The sequence below is a fragment of the Equus asinus genome, chromosome X (genome assembly GCF_041296235.1).
Source record: "Equus asinus isolate D_3611 breed Donkey chromosome X, EquAss-T2T_v2, whole genome shotgun sequence".
Classification (NCBI taxonomy): domain Eukaryota; kingdom Metazoa; phylum Chordata; class Mammalia; order Perissodactyla; family Equidae; genus Equus; species Equus asinus.
In genome coordinates, this window is record NC_091820.1 from 15,426,815 (window position 1) to 15,448,049 (window position 21,235).

Sequence of the window (21,235 nt, forward strand, 5' to 3'; positions counted from 1 at the left end):
TCCTATTATTGTACCGCCATATTATGGTCTACTGTGGTCTGTTCAGAAAAAATATCCCAAACTTGGAAACGAGGCAACAAATGATGATCCTGTGACCTTTTAATGTCATGCTGATGCATTTTCTAACAAGCACCCCAAGGAGGGTCATCTGATTCTCTCTGGAAAGGTAACTTGATTTAACTAACATTTTACTAGGACATTTTACAACCCTATAAAAGTCAGGACAACATGTAGAAAAATGATAAGGTATGCTACTTTCCTTTTTTCTTTTCTGGTAGAGATGATAACCCCAGAGGTTAAGACTTTATTGTCCTCTAAGACATGAACCCCTTCTGAATCTAGCAATCTTCTTTGAACATTCCCCTTTCTGCTGGCGTTCTAGTCAGTTTCTCACATCCTCACTGAATCAGTTTTGTTATTCTGCTAGTTCCCTCATTAAATGAGTTCAATAAAACTTTGACACATGCTCTCTATTTGTATGTTTTTCACAATTTAAGAAGGAGTCGTTGATAGTTCTTGGGCCCCACCATCAAATGGTCCCTGGGAGATTGAGTTTGGGCTTCAGGACTCCTCAGCTCTCACACCCATAGGACAGCTATGCAAAGACAATGAGATGCAGGCTGATGAGCTCAGTCGCTAGTGTGGCACGAACGAGGCTCAGCACAGGTGCAACACCTCCCTCCCAACCATAGAACCCACAGCTTTAAACAGAGAAAAACAGATACGTGGAAAGTGAGCAAGAGCAGCAATTCCACGCCTCCATGTATATCTACAAGAGAAATGAGCGCCTACGTCCATAAGACTTCCACAAGAATGTTCAGAGCCTTTACTCATAAAATACCTGGACTGGAAACAACTCTAATGTCCACCTAGAGGAGAATGGATAAGCAAATAACGGTATATTCACAAAGTGGGATACAACATTCTGTTGTGCAAAATAAGCCATAAATAAAAGAGCACATGTTGTATGATTCCATTTATATGAAATTCAAGTCCAAGCAAAATTAATCTATGATGATAGATTACCTATGGGAAAGGGAATGATTGGGAAAAGGCATGATAGAACTTTCTGGAGGCATAGAAATAGGATTGATCTGGATGATGGTTACAGAGATGCACATTTATGTAAAAAAATATCAAGCTGTACAATTATGACTTCAGCATTTCACTCTACGTAAATTTCACCTGAAAAATGAATAAATTTTTTAAAGAGGAAGGATAAAGAAAAATGCATTCTAAAAGAAGTGAGTGGGGAGAAAGGTAGGGAGAAGAAAGGGAAAAGGGATTTTAAAAGAGTCTTCTTCCATATGTACAGTAAATAAATTAAATAAGAACTAACCAAATAAAAGAAAAAAAAGGACAAACCCAAAAGGCCATGAGGCCTAGTTGGGCACATTTATGTGCACCAGTAAATCTCAGCCCAAGAGCTGGCAAAGCCCAAGCTTCTTCTTAACAACGGAGTAGCCAGAATGGCTGGCATTTTCTTTTGAGAAATTGAGACAATACAGAGTTGAGGGTGGATACTGCATCCTAACACCTTGGGGGACCATGCTCAACTGGGACACTGATTAAGGATCTGACATATGAATCAAGAAAATGCTTAAGGTAAGCTCTCTGACAATGGTAAGATTGGCAGAAAGGCACACAAATAAACCACGGGATGCCACAAAATTACCCAACTCAATCTGGGGACAATTACTCTAAAGCTAAATAAGGCATATGTAAACCCACTTCTAAAATTGCAAACTTATGCCAATATGATTATTGTTACTTAAAGATATATTTTCAGCTTCTAGAACTCTCTATAGAAGTTTGCATTATTGTTGAACTCCACTGCATCCACCTACTGGATTTTCAATAATAGGCCTAAAACATTCCCAGTGGGTGAAGACTTGAAAATAGACTCAGTCATCTGAAAGAACAGAAGTTTCTTTTCCTGCCAAATGTGACAGCCACAGTAGTGCAGCCCTGGCCATTCCTGCCACATCCTTTCTGGCCTGGGTGGAATGAGCAGCTCCCAAGAGCATGACTTCCCCTCACTGGAAGTGCTCAAGCAAGGTGAGATGACAAGTAATTAGGCAAGAGCAGAGGCACTCAGGCCAGGAGAGAGGGTCCCTTTCTTGATGGAACATAGACAGCAGCACACTCAGTAGGTGGCCGGCCATGTGCTAAGTGATTTCCAGGCACTGTCTCCTTTAATCCTTAGAGTGGCCCGATGAGGTAGTCGGGCTTAAAAAATGAAACAGATGGCACACTCAAATTAGGTAATCTGAGGCGAGATTAATAAAGAGACCTTTACAAAGTGGGTAAGGTACAGAGAAACTCCGAGGCAGGAGCCTGGGGTTAGAAACAAGGGAGCCCCAGGCCCTCAGGGATGAGGGGAAAGGAATGTGGAGGAAGGGGACTTGATGGGAACAGCCACTGTCTGGCCGAGGGTCACAGCCAGCCTGAGGCAACCACAGGGCAGGGAGCCAGCAGGATAACCCCTGACCTGGCTTGTCTCCCTAGCTCCCTGCCATCTCCTGCCAGCAGTCCTTTTGAGTCAAAGTCCAGGGGAGCCATGGAGGAGGAGGCCCCTGTGGTGGCCCACACTGGCCCAGCCCAAGGCCAAGCAGATGGAGAGGGTGGAGGGGGGCCCTGGCAGGCGGCTGGGACCACACCACCCCCCATTTCACAGTGAGGAGCTGCTCCATTCCCCAGAGCTGGGGCAAGCCTGCCTGGGCTCTTCCTGCACTGTGCTTCCCTGTCCTGGTGCCCACCACCCTCCACAAATGCTTACAGCGGCCTCAAGCCCTGAGCAAAGTCCAACTCAGAAGTTCTCTGAGTCCACGGATTTGTGGTTTGGAATGAGAGAGTACTAAGCCAACAGGACACATTAAAGGCTTTCAAAATAGGGCCTACCATCAAAACTGGAGCCAACACTGTAGTCCCTTCTCCTTCCCAGGGTTGTCCTCTCTCTTTCCCACAGTCTTCTCTTTCCCACAATCCTCCCTTCCTTCCCAGGGTCCTCCTCTCTCTTTTCTACAGTCCTTCTCTCTTTCCCACAGTCCTTCACTCCTTCCCGGGGTCCTCTTCTCTCTTTCCCATGGTCTTCCTCACCCATTCCTTCCTCCTTTGTCTTCACTCCAACCTTTGCCCCTTTTATCTGGAAAAACCCTCCTTCTGACTCAGAATTTGACTCAATTTCAAAGACGGTCCTTGTCCCAAAATAGGGGTTTTTATTTAGAAGGGCAAAAGAATTCACCACTGTTTACCCACCAGAGTCAATCCACGATGGCCCAGATGTAATGCTTTCCTACTCTTAAAATGAGAGAGAGTTGCTAGGGTCAACTTGTAATCCACGAAAAGAAAGTCTCTACTCCCACAACTATTTACAGAAAGCCAGGTTTATCAGCATGTCACCAACAAAATCCTCCCCAGCTTTCTGCAAACCAAAAGGAAAAGAACTAAAGAAATGTTAGCAGGATTGCTGTGAGGCAAGATCCTGAAGAAAGATGAAACTGGGTTCCTGTGTGTTTTGCCGGGGGTGGGGGGGGGGGGGTGGGGAGTGGTATCCAGGTCAAGGGCCCAGGGGTTGGAAGCCTGGAGCACATCACCGTTTTTCATCAACAACCACTTTTCATCAAACCCTCCCATGTAGCCCTTGAGGCTCTTTGAGGGGGCCACCTGCTTCTCTGGGCCCAGCATTTCACACACCACCTGCCTCCGCAGCCGCAGTCTTAGGCATGGTCTGGTACCACCGAAACTACAGCAGGGGCCCTGGGGATTTCTGCACACAGCCCTTCCTCCTGAGAACAATCCTGTCTTCTCCAGCGTTGGATGGGAAGTTTACGGCACAGGGACTTCTACACCTACTCGGTATTCCCCCCAGGGAACAGCCTCCAGCGGATCCCTTTTCACCCAATTCCAACTATTATTTACAACTGTGCAGTGTGTAATTTCTTAACATGAATGAGCTGCATTTTTGTAATTAACCCCTAGATGACTTCTTAAAGGGCATAATTTTTAAAACTTTACTGAAAAAAAAATAGATTTTATTCAATGCTTCATGGCCATAAAGGAGGAAAGGAAAATAATAACTGCTCCATTGAAAGAGCAATATGAAAACAAAGGTGGAAAACATAGCATAGTTAGAATTCTGCATTTAGTTCGATTACTACTTGACTTATGAGTTTCACCTCCATTTTGAATGGAATGGAAAAGGGGAAAATTCTTTTAAACTATCAAAGCAAATAAACCAGTACAGAAATAAAACAATTTAACAAGCTTTATATTTTTCCAGCATTTTCTAAGTGATACACAGTTTGGAAAGAGAACACTCTGGGCCTTAAGAAAGTGATTTCAAAACAAGTATACCCAGACATCAAGGGCAAAGCTATCCATGTTTTTCCTGACAGCACCCAGGAGGTGAAGCCCTCAACTCATCCCTGTAAGAGAGTTCCAGGAAATTCTCCTCAAGTGTCCCCACAGCGTTGGTCAGTAGAACCCACCCAGGAGACAGGAAAAGGGTTTCGCTTTGTACTCACTCTTACAAAGTTGTCAGGGAACAAACCTCTCCGGCCGTTGATCTGGCCCTCCCACCAACCTCCATCCTCCTTCCTGATGTTGGTGATGATTTCACCCACGCTGATCGTCAGCTCATCGTCGTGCTGGGCCTGGTAGTCAAACTCCACTATGGCCTCCACTGGAAGGAACAGAAACAAAAAAAGAGCACCTCAGATCAGATGTTGGAGAAGTCTGGGGCCCAGCAGTCCTAGAAGGTCAGTAAAGTCATGTGAAAGGGATTTCCCCTCTACCAATACTTAAAATAACTGGGCCACACACAGCAACCCAATTTTGGTTAACCTGAAGCCTGTAGCACAGAAACCACAAAGAGCTAGTCCGTAGTCAGGCACAGGCAGAGTGGCCTACGGGTCTCAGGGCCATCAGGGGCTTCAGAGGGGAAACCGCATCATAACAGACGGCCAAAGATGTTTGTTCCCGCCCACAGAGGGAGCCCAGCATCATTTCCCCAAGTGCAGAGACAGCAGGTGACAGGCGCAAGTTTGTCTCTTGGGTGTGCCCCCTCCCTCACCAAGGCCAACTGTGTGATGCTAACCTCTCTGGACCTCAGTTGTGCAAAATGTGGGCAACAGTAATTGCCACCCTACAGAGATAACACCCATCTCTCAGCAATGACGCATGTAAAGACAGCTGATACAGAGGCCCTGCTGGCCAAACCAATGTCTCAGACTGCTTACATCTGCAGGCACAAGTGCCCTCTCAGCAGATGGCTTCCTAGCAGCAACACCATTTTAAATTGGTCTCCCAGTCTATGGTGATTTTCTATACTTGGTAATGGGTGGAGGCAAGGGCTGAGGCAGACAGGTCTTCTTGTTGACAAAGTGCCAACGCAAATTAGCAGAGCTAACCAATCTAGAGACTGGTTAACTTATCCATAGAAGGGTTACACAATTTATCTAGACTTTGGGCCTCACCTCACACCCACCTCAATCAATCTCCTGTCATTTTCCTTTTTTATCTACAGCTTAATATGAATGAATGAATGAACAGCAAATGAACAAACACAAGGGTAGTGAAAATTAGGTGAAACCACAGTGGTGAATTAGCAACTTAGAAATTATGGTAAAATAGAGGGAGAGGAAAAGTTAAATGAGCTCTACAAGGAGTGCCTAGTCAAAAATGAACTCAAAATGGATCACAGACCTAAATCTAAGGGCTAAAACTGTAAAACTTTTATAAGAAAGTGCTAGGAGAAAATCTTAGTGATCTTGGGTTTGGCAAAGATTTCTTCAATAGGAGACCAAAAAGCACAAATGACTTTTAAAAATTCAGTAAATTGGGGTAGGTTTTCCAGGAAAAAGGTTGGTAGGTGGATGGGCCCTCTGTCAAATGGGCTTTGCATATCCATTAGGGATAAACTCTCAAAGTGCTTCCAGGTCAGAAGACCCTATCCATGCAGACCAGCGTGCTCATCCCGGCCACTCATGTCAGCTAAACCAGACAATTCACAAGCAACTCCAAGTGGAATTGCCCTCCCCAGATCATTTTTTTCATTCCAGAATTAGCTGGCTGACTCTGCTGTCATACACCTGGCCAGGATGAAGTGGAGTTGTGAACCATTCTCATCACTTATCAACAGAAAGGAGGAGCATAAGAACATAAACAAGGCAACCCTTCCAGATTCCTCCTGGTTCCTGACAAGTTACAAAGGCAGAAACACTCCAATTTTCCTGTATCATGCTCTGCTCCCCAGTAGTTGAAACGAGCCATCATAACAATTGGAATCAGGTCAATTAAAAAACAGCTTTCTTCAAATGACCTAGACATGGATTTATTGAGGCTTTGCTATGGGAACTGAGATGATGGTAACCACTGATTATGTGCCACTTTTCCTGCATTATCTCATTTAATCCTCACAACACGATGAAGCCCATATTCCCAATTAAAGAACCTGAAGCTCAGCAAAGCAGTTAAGCTTATTTTCTGAGCCAGTGCCATCCAAAGTGGATGCGCTCACTTCAGGAATTAGTTGACATGATGAGAAAATATTAGAACATCTATTCATTTTATTGTAACTTAAAAAGAAGAGAAAAATGCAACTTCTCTAATAGTTAATTTGCAGAATGACACTGGCTCCTTCATCCAGCCTCTAGGGCGGGCGGTCAGGGGTGCTCCAAGGGCAGGGAGCAGCCTGAGGGACAGCATGCTCCGCGACAAGGATGGCTGCCAGAGCCAGCACCAGCTTTCAGCTCCACGGGGTGCCCTGCAGTTCCGAGAGGTCTCTTGGTAAAGTCTCTTTATGGCTATTACACCCTTTTAACTAAAATGACCTTTACTAAATGGATGAGAGGTTTGAAAAGATGTGTGTAAAGAAAGTAGGGGTTATAGACAATGCTCTACACACGACCTAGTAAACAAGAAAATGGCAGAGCTGCCATGTCAGCTCCTGGTGGGACTTCTTTGCCAGCCACGTTGGGAGGTGAACACAAGGACAAGCCAATCAGATCTTACAGGGAGATGACCCAAAACCTCTAAACTATCAAGATCATTTGTAATATGGGCTTTCTTCCACCCTTGATATAGGTGTAAATTACCTAATTATAATCTGGAACTATTGGGATTAACAAGATATTTAAAACTACGTACCTGAACCTTGAAGACATGTCTTCATTTTTCAACAACGTCTAAAGTCATAAAATACTCAATTTTATGTTTTCCAAAAGTTCATTAAACCTAACGGTAAATATTTAGAAGCTTCTTTTGGGTTTTCTCAATCAACTAGTACAGTAATATATGCATATAATCTATAAATAAGTATATATATGGAGATAGGCATAATTTCTTTTTATTAATTTTTTTCCAAAAGGAGTTAATTTTATTCTTAGAGAGGAGTTGATGTATTCAGACGATAATGTCAGAGCTAGTTTGGCCCTTTGCATCAAAGCCCCTCAAATTCAATAGAAAACAAAAACTGAGGCTCAGAGAGAGAAAGCTATTGGCCCAAGATCACCCAGCAAGTTGGGGGCAAAGCTGAGACTAGAACTGACTCCCAGGCCAGTGTTCTCTCCACAACACTCAAGTATTTTTTTCAAGGAAAGAAAAGGCTTTGAACCCTGACCTAGGCTCCCCAAGGCTGATCCCAGTTTAGCACTTGGAGGTGAAAGCTCATAGCTTTTCTGATAGGGACAGAAAATTGCAGTAGGTGGAAGTGCAGGGAAGCAGCACATGGGGCCCACCTAGGGGAGAGGGAGGGAGGACAGGAAGGCTGCTAAGGAAGAATCTGGTCAAGGGTCCATCTTGACACTGAACTTGAACCCTGTGTACTTTGAGGGCCTCAGAACCCCACTAACTTCCAGAACACAACTTTGGCCTCATTTTCTCTGTTCTCTGTGTGGGCTTTACCAAGGTGAAGCTTGAAGAGGACAAAGAAATCTCCTTCAAGAAAACGGTCGCTAGGAAATAAACAGCTGCTGCCTGTCGTCGCAAACCGGAGAGAAGGGCGTCCTGGTTTTACTTCAATCCCCCTCCTCCACTGGGTCCAAGGACACACCTTAATTGGTGCCTGCTATGAGTAAGGCTGGGGATTAGGGATGGGGGACTGCATAACTTTCGAGTCTTCCCGATATCCTATTGAGCTGGTCTTTCCTGATTTACCCTTGCTTTAAACTTCCAGACACTTGAGTCATCCCATGTACCCTGCCTGCCTTCTGGCCCCGCTGGGCCCTGGCTGCCTTGCATCACCTTCCCGGCTCCCCTACCCCCAGGCCTCCCTGGGCCCTGGCACTGGGGCAATTCCATGCTGCGGTGGCTGCGCGTGCGTCTCGTCCTCCCAGGGAGCTCTAAATGCCTTCTGGGTATAGATCACCTTAGTTCTGTTGTGGCCCCCTCTGCGTGTCCCTGACATATAGTAGGTGCTCAATAAAGCCTTGATACGCCAACTGTTCCTCAGCTTTCATTTCAGGGCTACTAAAATTCTAAGTGTCAGTCACATTTTTGCAAATTGAGTCAGATTCTTCAGTGCACTAAGGGAGCTTGCTATTTAAAGGATCCTGTGGTTAATTCTTTTGTAACATGAATAATCACTTCCTGCTTTACCTTTCCCGTCAAGATGAATTTTTACATATCAGGTTTCTCTAAGAGGAGGAAACCTATGTATGGCTTTCTTAAGAGCTCATAAAACATGAGGCCGTGTCTCTCCTACCCACTCTAAGGGCTCTTTCCTGTGTCCCCTGTCAGCCTCTGAAAGGTTCAGGACTTTGCTGTACACAACACTATCACTCGATATATGCTTCTCGAGTACTTGAAGGGTGCCCAGTCTGAGCTGAGATGTGCTATAAAATACACAGCAAATGTAAAGGCTTATTAGGAAAAAAAGAATGTAAAATATCTGATTAATTTTTCTATTGATTGCATGTTGAAATGATAATATTGTAGATATGCTGGGTTACATAAATATTCAACTTAATTTCACTTGCTTCTTTTTATTTTATGAACGTGACTAGTAGAACACTTAAAATTACATATGTGGCTTGTATTATATTTCTATTGGACAGAGATGGTTTAGGATAATACTTGGCAGACAGGAGAACAAGAGCTCACATTGCACACAGTCAAAATATTCACAAGAGGGGCCTGGCCCAGTGGCGTAGTGGTTAAGTTCACGTGCTCCATTTCGGTGGCCTCGCGTTCGCAGGTTCAGATCCCACATGCGGACATAAACACTGCTCACCAAGCCATGCTGTAGCAGTGTCCCACATACAAAACAGAGGAAGGCTGTCACAGATGTTAGCTCAGGGCCAATCTTCCTTAAGCAAAAAGAGGAAGATTGGCAACAGATGTTAGCTCAGAGTCATCCTTCCTCACCAAAAAGAAAAAAAAAAAAATTCACAAAAGCCCATAAGAAAGTCTGTGGCCCCCAAACCCATTTCCTCGCCTTCAGGAAGCTGCAGGAAGCTGCAGCAAGGAGAAAACATTATCTAAGATTTTTTCTAATGGTACCCTTTGGGAAACTACCTCTGGGCATGAGCACAAAATTAAAACATTAAGTTAAATAAAATATATCAGAGGTGTAATTAGGGCAACAGTAAACAAAATCCCATATTTAAGACACCATAAATTACAAAACTTAAGAACATCTCCCTGTCAGAAAAATACCACCCTCCAGCTGCCTGCTGTGCCAAAAGCCAGCCTCCACAAGTTCGCTACATCTTCTGTTGCTGCAAAAGCCAAAGAAGCTACAGTTAACAGTGTGTACAAAAAGAGAGAGCCAGAGGAGATAAGAGATCTGCTTCGAAATGGGAAACGCTTAACCTCCCCATCTCCGCCTTCAAACTTGCTGGGATGTCTCCTCCCTCAAAAGATGAAATAGGTGGTTTTTAACTGTGGGTTGGCTAAGCCAGCTGCCAAGCAGCGTCTCACGGCAAACTTCTCACGGTAGTGGTGGCGTTTCAGAGGCCAAGATCTGTGACCCAGCCCCTCCCTATCTCTGTGCACTGAACTTCCTCCCTCCTGGCGCTCACCACGCCTCAAGTTCACGGTGGCTCACCCCAGTCAGACTGCAAGCTCCATCTGGGAAAAACCCTTATCTTTTTCAGGATCCTACCTCCTTTGTCTAGCATCATGTCCGGCTCAATAAACATTTGAATAAACCAGAAAGCATGAAGGTGAATGAAGGTTTCCAATTAATTTCCTTCATCTATATATACATATAGATGATGCCAAAAACCTCTCAATGCAGTTTTAAGCTTTAAGAATTTCAGAAGTAGAAATGTCACAAATTCAAATTACTTTTATGCTTATTTCATTTTGTGCATTTGAAAGAATAAATTTTTCGTGTTAATGTTTTGTTTCAGTCCTCTGATTGAAGATAGCATGTAAAATCAAGAAGTAATTTTTCACCAAAAAAGATCACAACTGCTGATCATTAGAGATAGAAAGAACTTTAGTTATCATCTCGTCAAATCCTTTTCTTATTTTTACAGGTGAAGAAGTGAGGCCTGGAAGGTTCCATGACTGAGGCTTAGAGAGACTGAGAGCTAACTAATGGCAGCATCAAGACAAGGCCTAAGTTCCCCCAAATTACAGCCCAGGTGATAGAAGGGAAAACCTAAAGTGAAAAAAAAGGAGGGAAAATTGAGACCAGAGACATACAGACTTCCACGCCATTGGGGTATTTTTTCTTTCTTTCACATATAGCATAGTTTCCAGAATATCCAGAAAATATTACACCAGTCAGGAACACATAAGAACCTATGTGCAAATCTAAAGAGACAGAACACAGATCAGTGGTTGTCTAGGGCTGGGGGTGGGAACAGGGACTGTCTGTAAATGGATATGAGAGATCTTGGGGGGGGGGGACGGAAATGTTCTAAAATTAATTCTGGTGAGAGTTTCACAATGCTATGAATTTACTAAAATCATTGAACTGTACATTTCAAATGGGTAGAATTTTACACCTCAAAATAGCTTTTACAAATAAAAAGTCCATGTGATGTATATTTTGGAATTTATGATTGTAGATATTTGCTCATCAAGGTGGTTGACTGTGTTTGTGTCCCAGTGAGAGATCTTTCCCCCTTCAGGAAGGGAAGGCCATCTGAGGGAGCTTCCCCTCTCCCCTGAGGAAAGTCTGATGGGACTGTCCATCAGCATGCCTGGCCCTCTGCCAGCACAGGACTCAACTATGTCTCACAGCAGCGGATATGAAGAAGACTGGAAATGGCTGCAGCAGATCCCCCAGCAAGGTTCCCAGAAAAGATGGGGATCCCCGAGGCTGCCTGGTTGACCTCTTCCCCAAAACTGATCCTCCAGCTTTTCCTTCCATCCTGTGAACCAGCCCACAGCCTTCCAGGAAATCGTCTTCTCCACTGTTGCTTGCAACCAGGAACCCTAATGGATACACTCATGTACCAACTGTTTAAAAAACAGACTCTTCTCCACAAAGTCTGCACAAGGCCCAGATCTCACCATCCCATGCTTTCCCAGTAGTGTCAGGGCGAAGGGTTTGAGGACCTGAACTTCCCAGGTCAGGGCCACAGGCACTGCGGGGACCTCCAAGTCCAACAAAGCTGGCCTTTACAACAGGCACATTTTCCTTTGGTGTCTTCATGAACATACCACTAAGGGGCACCAGGCCAACAAGGGAGTTATTCCTAAGGCCTGAAACTGTTAGAAACTGAACATCAGCTTCCCCAAGGAAGACAGGCTCAGAACACAGACCCCAGTGAGCAAAGAGCCACGGGGCCTGAACTCTCTCGCTGGGCAGCAGGCAGCGAACTGCTGGCAGGGACGACTTCCTGCAGGTTAGACAATGTCTGTAGTGGGCCCAGTAGTAGCTCCCAGAACTGGGCATCAGTAGGGAAAGGGAAAAGAGATAAGTCAAGAAAGAAGAAAAAGAAACCCAGCTGTGAGAGGGAAGGCAGCCACCACTGACTGCCTTAGACAGCACTAAGGACACTCCTGTCACACTGCTTCCTAGGACAGCCCAAGGAACCCGGGCCTCCCAGCCCATCTCTCCCCTCTTGTCGCCTCTATCTAAGTGTCTAAACAGAGGATATGAGGTGTAGGAAAAAGAACACAGGCTTTGAAGTCCAGTAGGCCTGGGAGTGAATTCTAGCTTAGACATTTACTAGCTGTGTGACATGGGGGCAGATACCTTGCTTGAATTCATTTTCTTTGTGCTTAAAATTGGGAGATGATATACCCAATGGGTTGTTGCAAGAATGAGGGACAATACCTGTAAATTCCTGTATATAGAAGCTACTCCATAAATGACAGCCACTGGTCTTACAGGCTTTATCATGCTGTGCTGTGAAGGTTTCCCCACGCATGTCCTCCCTATCTGCCCCTGGAATGGGAGCCCTTAAAGGGCAGATCTGAGGATCCCCTCCCCCTTGCCTGGTGTCTGGCATATAGTCGGTGCTCAATAAATGCTGGTGATTGAGTGCATGTCCTGAGAAAGCGTTAGCCCCAAACCAGAGTTTATCACTCGGCACAATGAAATGCAGTTACAAATGTGAGCCTAGTTGTTTGACGTGAAGACTAGAGAAAATCGAAGATCAGCATGACCAGTTAGTCACAAGACAAGTAGGGCCCACTGGTCCAGGCCTCACAAGTGCCACTGTGATCAGCCTCGACTCCATTCCCACCTCTGCCATGACCATGGCCCTGACAGCATAGGGGCACTCGATCAAAGATGAGAATGTGAGGCAGGGCCATAGCTGGGTCGCCCTGTTCCCTCAACAGGGAAGTGCTCCACAGAGCCTGAGGCTGAGGCCCTCCCAGCCTGCACTGGGCAGCCTGGGCCTCACCAGGGCCTCGCCCAAGGAGCCAGAAACAATGAGTTATTAAACACTTCCCAACTGAAATTAGCTCTCGCAAACCAAATATACCGCTCTTTTAAGAACATGCGTTAGATAGACCAGATAAGAAAAACTTGGCCAGAATAATTCTTTTTAAATGAAAAAGAAAGCACCAAGAAAGTGTGCAGGTGATTTTGCAGATAACTACAAGTGAAGAATCAAAACGATTGATTATAGTTGGATAAGCCTGTACAGAGAATGGCCCTATACAATAGTCATGGAGGGGAAATCAACTGCATCTTAGAAGTCAATTTAATAAAAAGTCAGTTAAGTCAAAACAGTTTAGCCACTTAAAGAAAACATAACCTTTTCTTCAAGTAGAAGAGAGAAAGTACATGAATGTTGCCTTACATAAATATCTGACAGTTTTAAGTAATAAAATGACTTGAAGATAAGTAGAGATGGTATTTTTTTCTTGAGTTTATAAAGACAGCCCAATTCTCAGACTCAAAGGAGACCCAAAGATAGGAGCCTGATTAGGAGGTGGTTGCCTTTTTTCTCAGTGAGACAGTCCAAAAGGTTGGGGGCCAACCAAACTTTACAAGAGAAGAAGAAATAGTCAAATGCCTGCCTATACTATGCATTAATTTGAGATTACATAAAATAAAATAATTAGAAAACATTGCTTTTTTCCCCCAACACCCACTCATCTCATGAACCAGTTTTATTCAACAGACACTGCATGGATGGTTGAAACACATTTGATTAGGGATAAGGTATCTAAAAAGTTTGCTTAAAACTTCTTTATTAAAAATTAATTCATGGAGCCCTATAGTACAAGATACTTTGTAAGAACTGTCATAGAATACAGCTCCTGCTTTTCTCAAGGATGGTATGGGCAGATGGAAAGCTGGCTTTAGAGTTGGCCATGTTGTATGAAAGAAGAAAGGCAAAAAGCCTTTCTGTTGATCTCAGTGTAGCTAAGCTGAATCAGCTGTAAGAGGCAAGAATGTTTAAAAGAGTGGGGAACCAGGTCAAAAGGAGGGAAGTGAAGAACAATTCCACAGAAAACGTGGTCAGTCTGCCCAGTGGGGGCTGGGGTGAGGGCTGAGTCACTGCACAGCCTTCTGTCAACAAGAAATGCACTGTCTGATAAGGGAGAAAGTAGAGCTGTGACAGGAAACCACAGTGAACCTTCGCTGCCTTCCCCAGCAGATTTAGTGTCCCTTTTCAGGATTCATTCATACCCCCAGGTAGAATAATCCTGCTGTGTGAGCCCCTGGAAGGCAGAAGGGAAGTGTAAAACTGAAGCCTGTGGGCCTCCTAAAAGAAAAGTCACATTGCCCAATGTATCTTCCTCCCCCAAGTGCTGAGATGACTGCTTGGCCCCATCAGGCACTCAAGAAATGCTTGTTGTTGAGTGGGGAGAAATTGCAAGGATGATTTTAACAAGAAGCTGAGAATCCAAGAAGACAGGCTCTGAGACAAATGCACAGGGCTAAAGGCAGAAGATAACAGCAAAACAAGGGTTCCTCAAAGCAGTCTAGAATCTCAAACTGTCATAGCATAACTCCTTTGAGCTCCCTAACATCTAATCTGGAGATAATACCTAGAGCATTTGCAACACCATAATGCGTAGGTTATCAGGGATGGTGTATTTGTTGGTTTCATCATAAGTTTCATGTATGATGTTACACAGTAATTGTGAATCTATCAACACTATAACTACCAACGTTTGTAAGTCTTTTTGGTTGGTATTTTTAAAAGTTGAACAACAATTTGAACTAAAAGTTGCTAGTCAACTATCTACTTCAAGAACATTCTCTTAATCAATTACATTGTAAATACTTTGCCACAGTATCAGAAAACCACTTAGTAAGTATGTACCTATACAGATTAACACAAAACAAAAGGGAAGTTAAAACCCAATATTTTCTTTCCTTTGAAGGTTACGATTTAAAGTTGGACAAACAGAATAATACCTAAATAAACTGGACTGGGGTTTAAATTTTTTGAAACCTTTTCCAAAACTGAAACATTAGGTTAATAAAAATAAAACCAAAAGGATCAACAGCCCCACATCAAAAGACTCCTAGAAGGATGATCCGAGAAGAGCAATGTGCAAATTTTGTTTCCGAAATAATTATATTTAATCTCTAAATACCATTTTTCACTAAAAAAACAAAAAAAAAAACCCGGGTAGCCTTGGAGAAATGGCTGATTCCAGGTCTGGGGCAGGAAAACTGACAAGCCTGAAACATCTTGTCATACAAACATCGTGTCAAAAACGAGAAACGTCTTGTCAAAGCAAGGAAGCCATCAAAGACTAATAGAGTCATGTCAAAAGAATTCAGAAGTAAATGAGAAAACGTTCCCACTGCCACAAATGGGACAATATGAGTATCAGTAAGAAAAGCTGCGATGGATTGAAACCCATCAAATAGATTTGATGCCTCAAATCAATACATGTTATGTGATCTATGTTTCATAATGATATTTTTAAAAAAATCAATGATCACCTTTGGAGGATGCTAGGGAAACAACTCACTATCCTGAAAACTGGTAAATTAAGGGAAAGAATCAAACACCTGTCCTGCCTCTTCCATATGAATTCAGGATAACCAGAGTTGATGAGGAGAAAATTCTTTCTATAGGAGTATTCTGACTAATAAGTGAAGAAGGAATGAGAGAATTAGACAATCAACATTTTGCAATCTCTAACGTAATCAAGGATCCGAGCAGTGGTCGCTAACGGATGCTAACATTACAAAAAGAGAGACAGCCAGGCTTCGAGAGCCCCATGACGGAAGTGCGTGCCACCCCGTAGAGTGTTCTTGCCAACGAACTGGACCTGAGTCGGATCAAGCCTCTGGATTTACTGTGGATTTCCGGGAGTACGGAGGGTCCAGGAATATGTTAAACGGCACCCTAAGGTGCAGTCAGCAAAATCCAGACTGTAGGAAACTCTACAAGCAAATGACTTAGTTTCTTCAACAACATCAAAAATTGCAAAGGAAAAAGAAAAGAGATGGGGAACTAGATTAAAAGAGACAGCCAACCAATGACAAAGCACAGACTTTCCAAATCCAGATTCGAACAAACGCCTTTTCAAATATTTTAACTATGTGTAATAACGGAATACTTGAACTGGCTGTCTGATGATAAGGAAACATTGTTAGTTGTTGTAGGTGTAAAAATGATATTGTGATTGTGGTTTTGAAAAGAGTCCTTATCTTTAAGAAATACATGCTGAAACACTTCCGGATTGTTAAAATGCTCTAAATGTGCAAGTAGAAGACTAATGTTCTACACTGAACCTAAAAGATGAAGAGAAAAATCTACTGCTGGCGTAACTTGAGCTGGCGTAACCAGTAGTTTCACAAGTGATCCAGCTAACCATGTTGTACACAGCAAGACACCTGAAAAGGAAGATGGGGTTTTTAAAGGGAACAAGACACTACGTGTATGTGTGTGTGTGCGCGTGTGTGTGTTTTTCAATACCTGAATTCATTATTAAGGGCACTTGGCACTTACAAATATTTTTAAATAAAGAAGTAATCCAAAAGTATTTTTCCTTTTTAGTACTACAGTTTATTCTCTATGAATATTATAAAATATATCTCAAGTAACCAAAACTGTGATTATCTCCCTGAAAGACACGCATTACAAAAGAACCCTGAGGCAACTGGGGCTTTGACTGTGTTTACTTTGGAGGTTATGCACTGCTTAATTCTAACTGCTTTGTTAAAATAGACTTTTAGGGGCTGGCCTGGTGGCACAGTGGTTGAATTCATGTGCTCCGCTTTGGTGGCCCAGGGTTCGTGGGTTTGGATCCCGGGTGCAGACCTACACACTACTCATCAAGCCATGCCGTGGTGGCATCCCACATACAAAAAATAGAGGAAGACTGGCACAGATGTTAGCTCAGGGCCAATCTTCCTCACACACACAAAAAAGGACTTTTAACTACTTAAAAAAATACAATAAGCAATAAGCCCAATCAAAAGTGTGTTCTAGGGGCTGGCCTAGTAGCATAGTGGTTAAGCTTGCACCCTCCACTTCAGCGGCCCAGGGTTCACAGGTTTGGATCCTGGGCACAGACCCACACACCACTCATCAAGCCACACTGTGGTGGCATCCCACATACAAAACAGAGGAAGACTGGCACAGATGTTAGCTCAGGGACCATTTTCCTCAAGCAAAAAGAGGAAGATTGTCAATGAATGTTAGCTCAGGGCCAATCTTCCTCACACACACAAAAAAAGTGTGTTCTACACCACACGTCTGTGAGCACGGAACAAAGCTGCAAGACCACCTCTGAACATTCTAAATTTGGATTTCGTGTGTTTGGTGAGGAGTAAGGATGTAACTTTATTATCTGTCATGTTTTATGTCTTTTTGTTCAGCTTTAGTGAGATATAACTGACATCTAACCTTGTGTAAGTTTTAAGGTGTGCACTGTAATTATTTGATACACTTATATACTACAATAGGATTATCATATAAGGTTAGTTAACACATCTTTCACTTCATATAACTACCATTTTGTTCTTGGGTGGTAGTGGTGAGAACATTTAAGATCTACTCTCTTAGCAGTTTTCACGTATACAATATGGTATTATAGTCACTCAGGTCCCCAGAAGTTATTCATCTTATTACTGGAAATCTGTACTCTTTGACCAACATCTCCTCATTTCCCCAACCCCACCCCTAGCCTCTGACAACCACCATCCTACTCTCTGTTTCTGTGAGTTCAGCTTTTTTTAGATTCCATAAAGTGATACAATACAATACTGGTCTTTCTCTGTCTGACTTACTTCACTTAGCATAACGCCCTCAAGGTCCATCCTCGATGTCACAAATGGCAGGATTTCCTTCCTTTTTATGGCTGAATAATATTCCACTGTATATACATACCATATTTCTTTATCCATTCATCTGCCAATAGACACGTAAGTCTTTTCCATGTCTTGGTTATTGCGAACAATGCTGCAGTGAGCATGGGAGTGCAGGCATCTTTTCGAGATAATGATTTCACTTCCTTTGGGTAAATATGCAGAAGTGGGGTTGTTGGATCATATGATAATTCTATTTTTAATTTTTTGAGGAACCTCCATACTGTTTTCCACAGTGATGACATCACTTTATATTCTGATTTTGAGTTTCTTGAGATGTGTTGTGTATAAGGAAGGCTGTGGTTTTGGTTATTTAGGTGCAAAAGAGATATATTGTGACTACGGTTTTTAACAGAGTCCTCATCTTTAAGAAACGTGTGTTTAAACCTGGCAGAAAAGTGGCGGATCACCTGTCTCGCCCTCAGCACCCCACTCCCTGAGAGCGGGCCCTCGCTTGGCAGGTGCAAGCCTTGATAGGCTTCTCTGGCTGTACCTCACTGGGACGGCCCACACCCTCAGTGCTCAGCAGCAGGCCCTGGCCTCACCCAGACCTACTGAATCAGAAGCTGCCGTGGAACAAGATCCCCAGGGGACTGACACACACAGTGCCATTTGAGAAGTGCTGGTCTATACCACACGGGTCCCTCACCCAGCTCTCACAATCACCTGCGCAGTCTCCTGCTGCTTCTCTCCTGCCAGCCTGATCCACATCAGAATCGGGGGGCGGGGCATGTCCAGGTTGAAGATGGTCCTTCAGATTACTCTCTACACCTCCACCACTCTCCTCCTAAACCCCTTTTTAGGAAGGAGGAATATAAGTCTGCACTGAACGACAGGGTCAGGGTGTGCTTGCAGACCCTGGGCCTAATGATTTCTGAGGCATTTTTAGGGGCTACAAGCCTAGGTCTGCAAAAGTACCGCTAAAAAGGGAGCACCGAGCAGGTCCAGCTTAACACTGGGCAGATCACCCTTCCTCGTCATTCATTGCAGGGGAAATTCACTTCATTTTCGCTTCGAATGAAATAAACAACTCCAGATGCTCAACCAGTCTCTCTCTGTGAAAGGAGATGGAATTCCAAGTCCCCATCACAGATCTAATCCCACTGGATTGCTGCCCGTGTTCCCCACTAGAGTGAAAGCTATAGGAGGGCAGAGAGCCTGTCTGCCGTGTTTGCCCCTGTAGACCCCGGTGCTGGCCTAATGTCTGGCAGCATATAGTACGAATGCAATAAATATTTGCTGAATGAAAATACACTCTGAATTTCTAGGTGCCAGGCGCCTTTATCCTCATAATATCATCTAATGGTAACAACCACTCTGCGGCAGATTATATTTTCCAAGATGGCTACAGCAACCTCTCCCATCCCTCATGTTCTTCCAGAATGTGACCCCAGCCACCAACAGAAGAAATCTAATCTCTCTCTCTGGGCCTTTGAATTTGGGCACTTTGTGAGCACTTTGACCAATATAATGTAGGGAAGTGATGCTATGTGACTTCCGAGGCTAGGTGACAGAGGCTAACAGGCAGGTTCCAACCCACTTGCTGGAGTACCCCCAAGACTGCCACACTGTGAGTAAGCCAAGTCATACTGAGGGCCCACACGCAGGCGCTCCAGTTGGCCACTGAGGCTCTGAGTTATTCCAGCCCGGGCCAACACGATGATTCCAGCTCCCCCACTGTCAAGTCACCCTCAGCCTTCAAGTCTTTCCAGTTGAGGCCCCAGACATTGTGGAGCTAAGGCTAGCCATCCCCACCATACCCTGTCCAATTCTTGACCCACAAAATCCATGAGCATAATAAAATGGCTGTTTGAAGGTGATAAGTTTGGAATAATTTGTCACACAGCAGTAGTAACTAGCACACACCCTATGAGGTGCCTAATGCTGTTCCCAATTTATGAAGTTATGAAGTTACCTGAGAGATTAGGTACCTTGCCCAAGGATGAGGAGCTGATATCCCAGCCCACTATCCTGGATTCAAAGCCTGTCTTCTTGCTCCTGTTCCTGTCCATATATTTTCTTTTCTTTCTTTCTTTCTTTCTTTCTTTCTTTTTGTTGTTGTTGTTGAGGAAGATTCACCCTGAGCTAACATCCACTGCCAATCTTCCTCTTTGTGTATGTGAGCCACTGCCATAGCATGGCCACTGACAGATGAGTGGTATAGGTCTGTGCCTGGGAACCAAACCCAGGCTGCTGATGCACAGCACACTGAACTTAACCACTAGGCCACTGGGGCTGGCCCTCCTGTTCACACATTTTTAAGCAATGAATGTTTTCTGAGATGCAAGCTCCAGATACTGTGGCTCACAGAGAAAAACGTGAAGATACCAAAGTGCACACATGAATACAGGCAGTATGCTCAAATATGAAAACAGGCCAAATTAGGTCTGCCTGCCCTTATAAATTCTTAGCTGACATTTTCTTGGACAGAATGGCTCTTTGATTTATAAGCATTTACTGACAGTCTGGGGGGACAGGGGCACTGAGCTGGACAAGAGGCATATGAGTCAGGGACCCATCACGGGAGAGAAGTCAGGAAAGGATGGAAGGAGAAGGAAGGATCTTTCTTTCTCTGAGACTTGATAAAAAGAGGATAAAAGAAGTTAAGTGTTCCAATAGCAATATAAAGACGTAAAGATGAGGGTGTGCAAGGGAACTGATGCTTTCTCTTACACAGGAAGCAGAGTCATCTGTCGGTGAGGGTCAGGTATGAAAGAGACTCAGGAGATTGAGAAAACAGTCTAGAATAAGCTCAGTGCAAAGTACACTATGGAATTTTCTTTTGCATATTGTGTGTGTGTTTTAATTTATAAAAGAAAACAAAGGAATGGGTGAGAGGTCAATGGAAGCATTGATGATGGCTGTGAGGACCCAGCAGAATGGGCAATGGCCCCTTGCCCCATCCTCACCACCCCCATAGAGCCCACAGCAGGGCCAGAGACAAGCACCACATGGGTGCCTCGGGGCTGTGCCCAGGTAGGACAGAAAGGATTGAGAGCTGAGCTCAGTGGGCTCTAGTAACTGGTCAAGGGAGAGTGGAGGAGCTCAGTGCCTTCCAGGTGGCAAGACAGCAGGATACAGACTGGGAGGGGGCAGTCACGCAGTGGGAGAGATGGTGGCAAGTGGAAAGATTATGACGACTGACACTGCACAGGGCTAGGGATCCAGAGGATGGAAGCACACCCTGTCAGGACATGTGCAGGGAGCTTTGCAGACCCAGACAAAATGGTGGACATACAGGTGCTCTAAAGGAAAGGAAGAGACAAAGAGGTAGCCAAGGAGGCCATCCCTGATGGTCTAGTGGTTAAAGTTCCACACTCTCCACCTTGGCTGCCCGAGTTCATTTCTCAGTCCTGGAACCACACTATCCATCTGTGAGTAGCCATGCTGTGGTGGCAGCTCATATAGAAGAACTAGAAGGACTTACAACTAGCATATACAACCATGTACTGGGGTTCTGGGGAGGAAAAAAAAAAAGAAGTAGCCAAGGGCGGGGGGGGGGGGGTCTCCTCCTTCCTTCCTCCCTCCCAACATTGA

The 21,235-nt window shown here is 44.2% G+C and overlaps 1 protein-coding gene across 4 annotated transcripts in view; it reads right to left on the reverse strand.

The window, feature by feature from the left end:
• Positions 1-21,235, reverse strand: part of SH3KBP1 (SH3 domain containing kinase binding protein 1) — a 314,407-nt gene that overhangs the window by 263,567 nt on the left and 29,605 nt on the right. For 2 of the 4 annotated variants that reach the window (XM_070502189.1, XM_070502186.1), the window contains exon 2: positions 4,527-4,684. In XM_070502189.1, the coding sequence (XP_070358290.1) occupies positions 4,527-4,684 (158 nt within the window). The remainder of the gene's footprint in view (positions 1-4,526; positions 4,685-21,235) is intronic. The other 2 variants (XM_070502192.1, XM_070502188.1) reach the window with 1 other exon arrangement.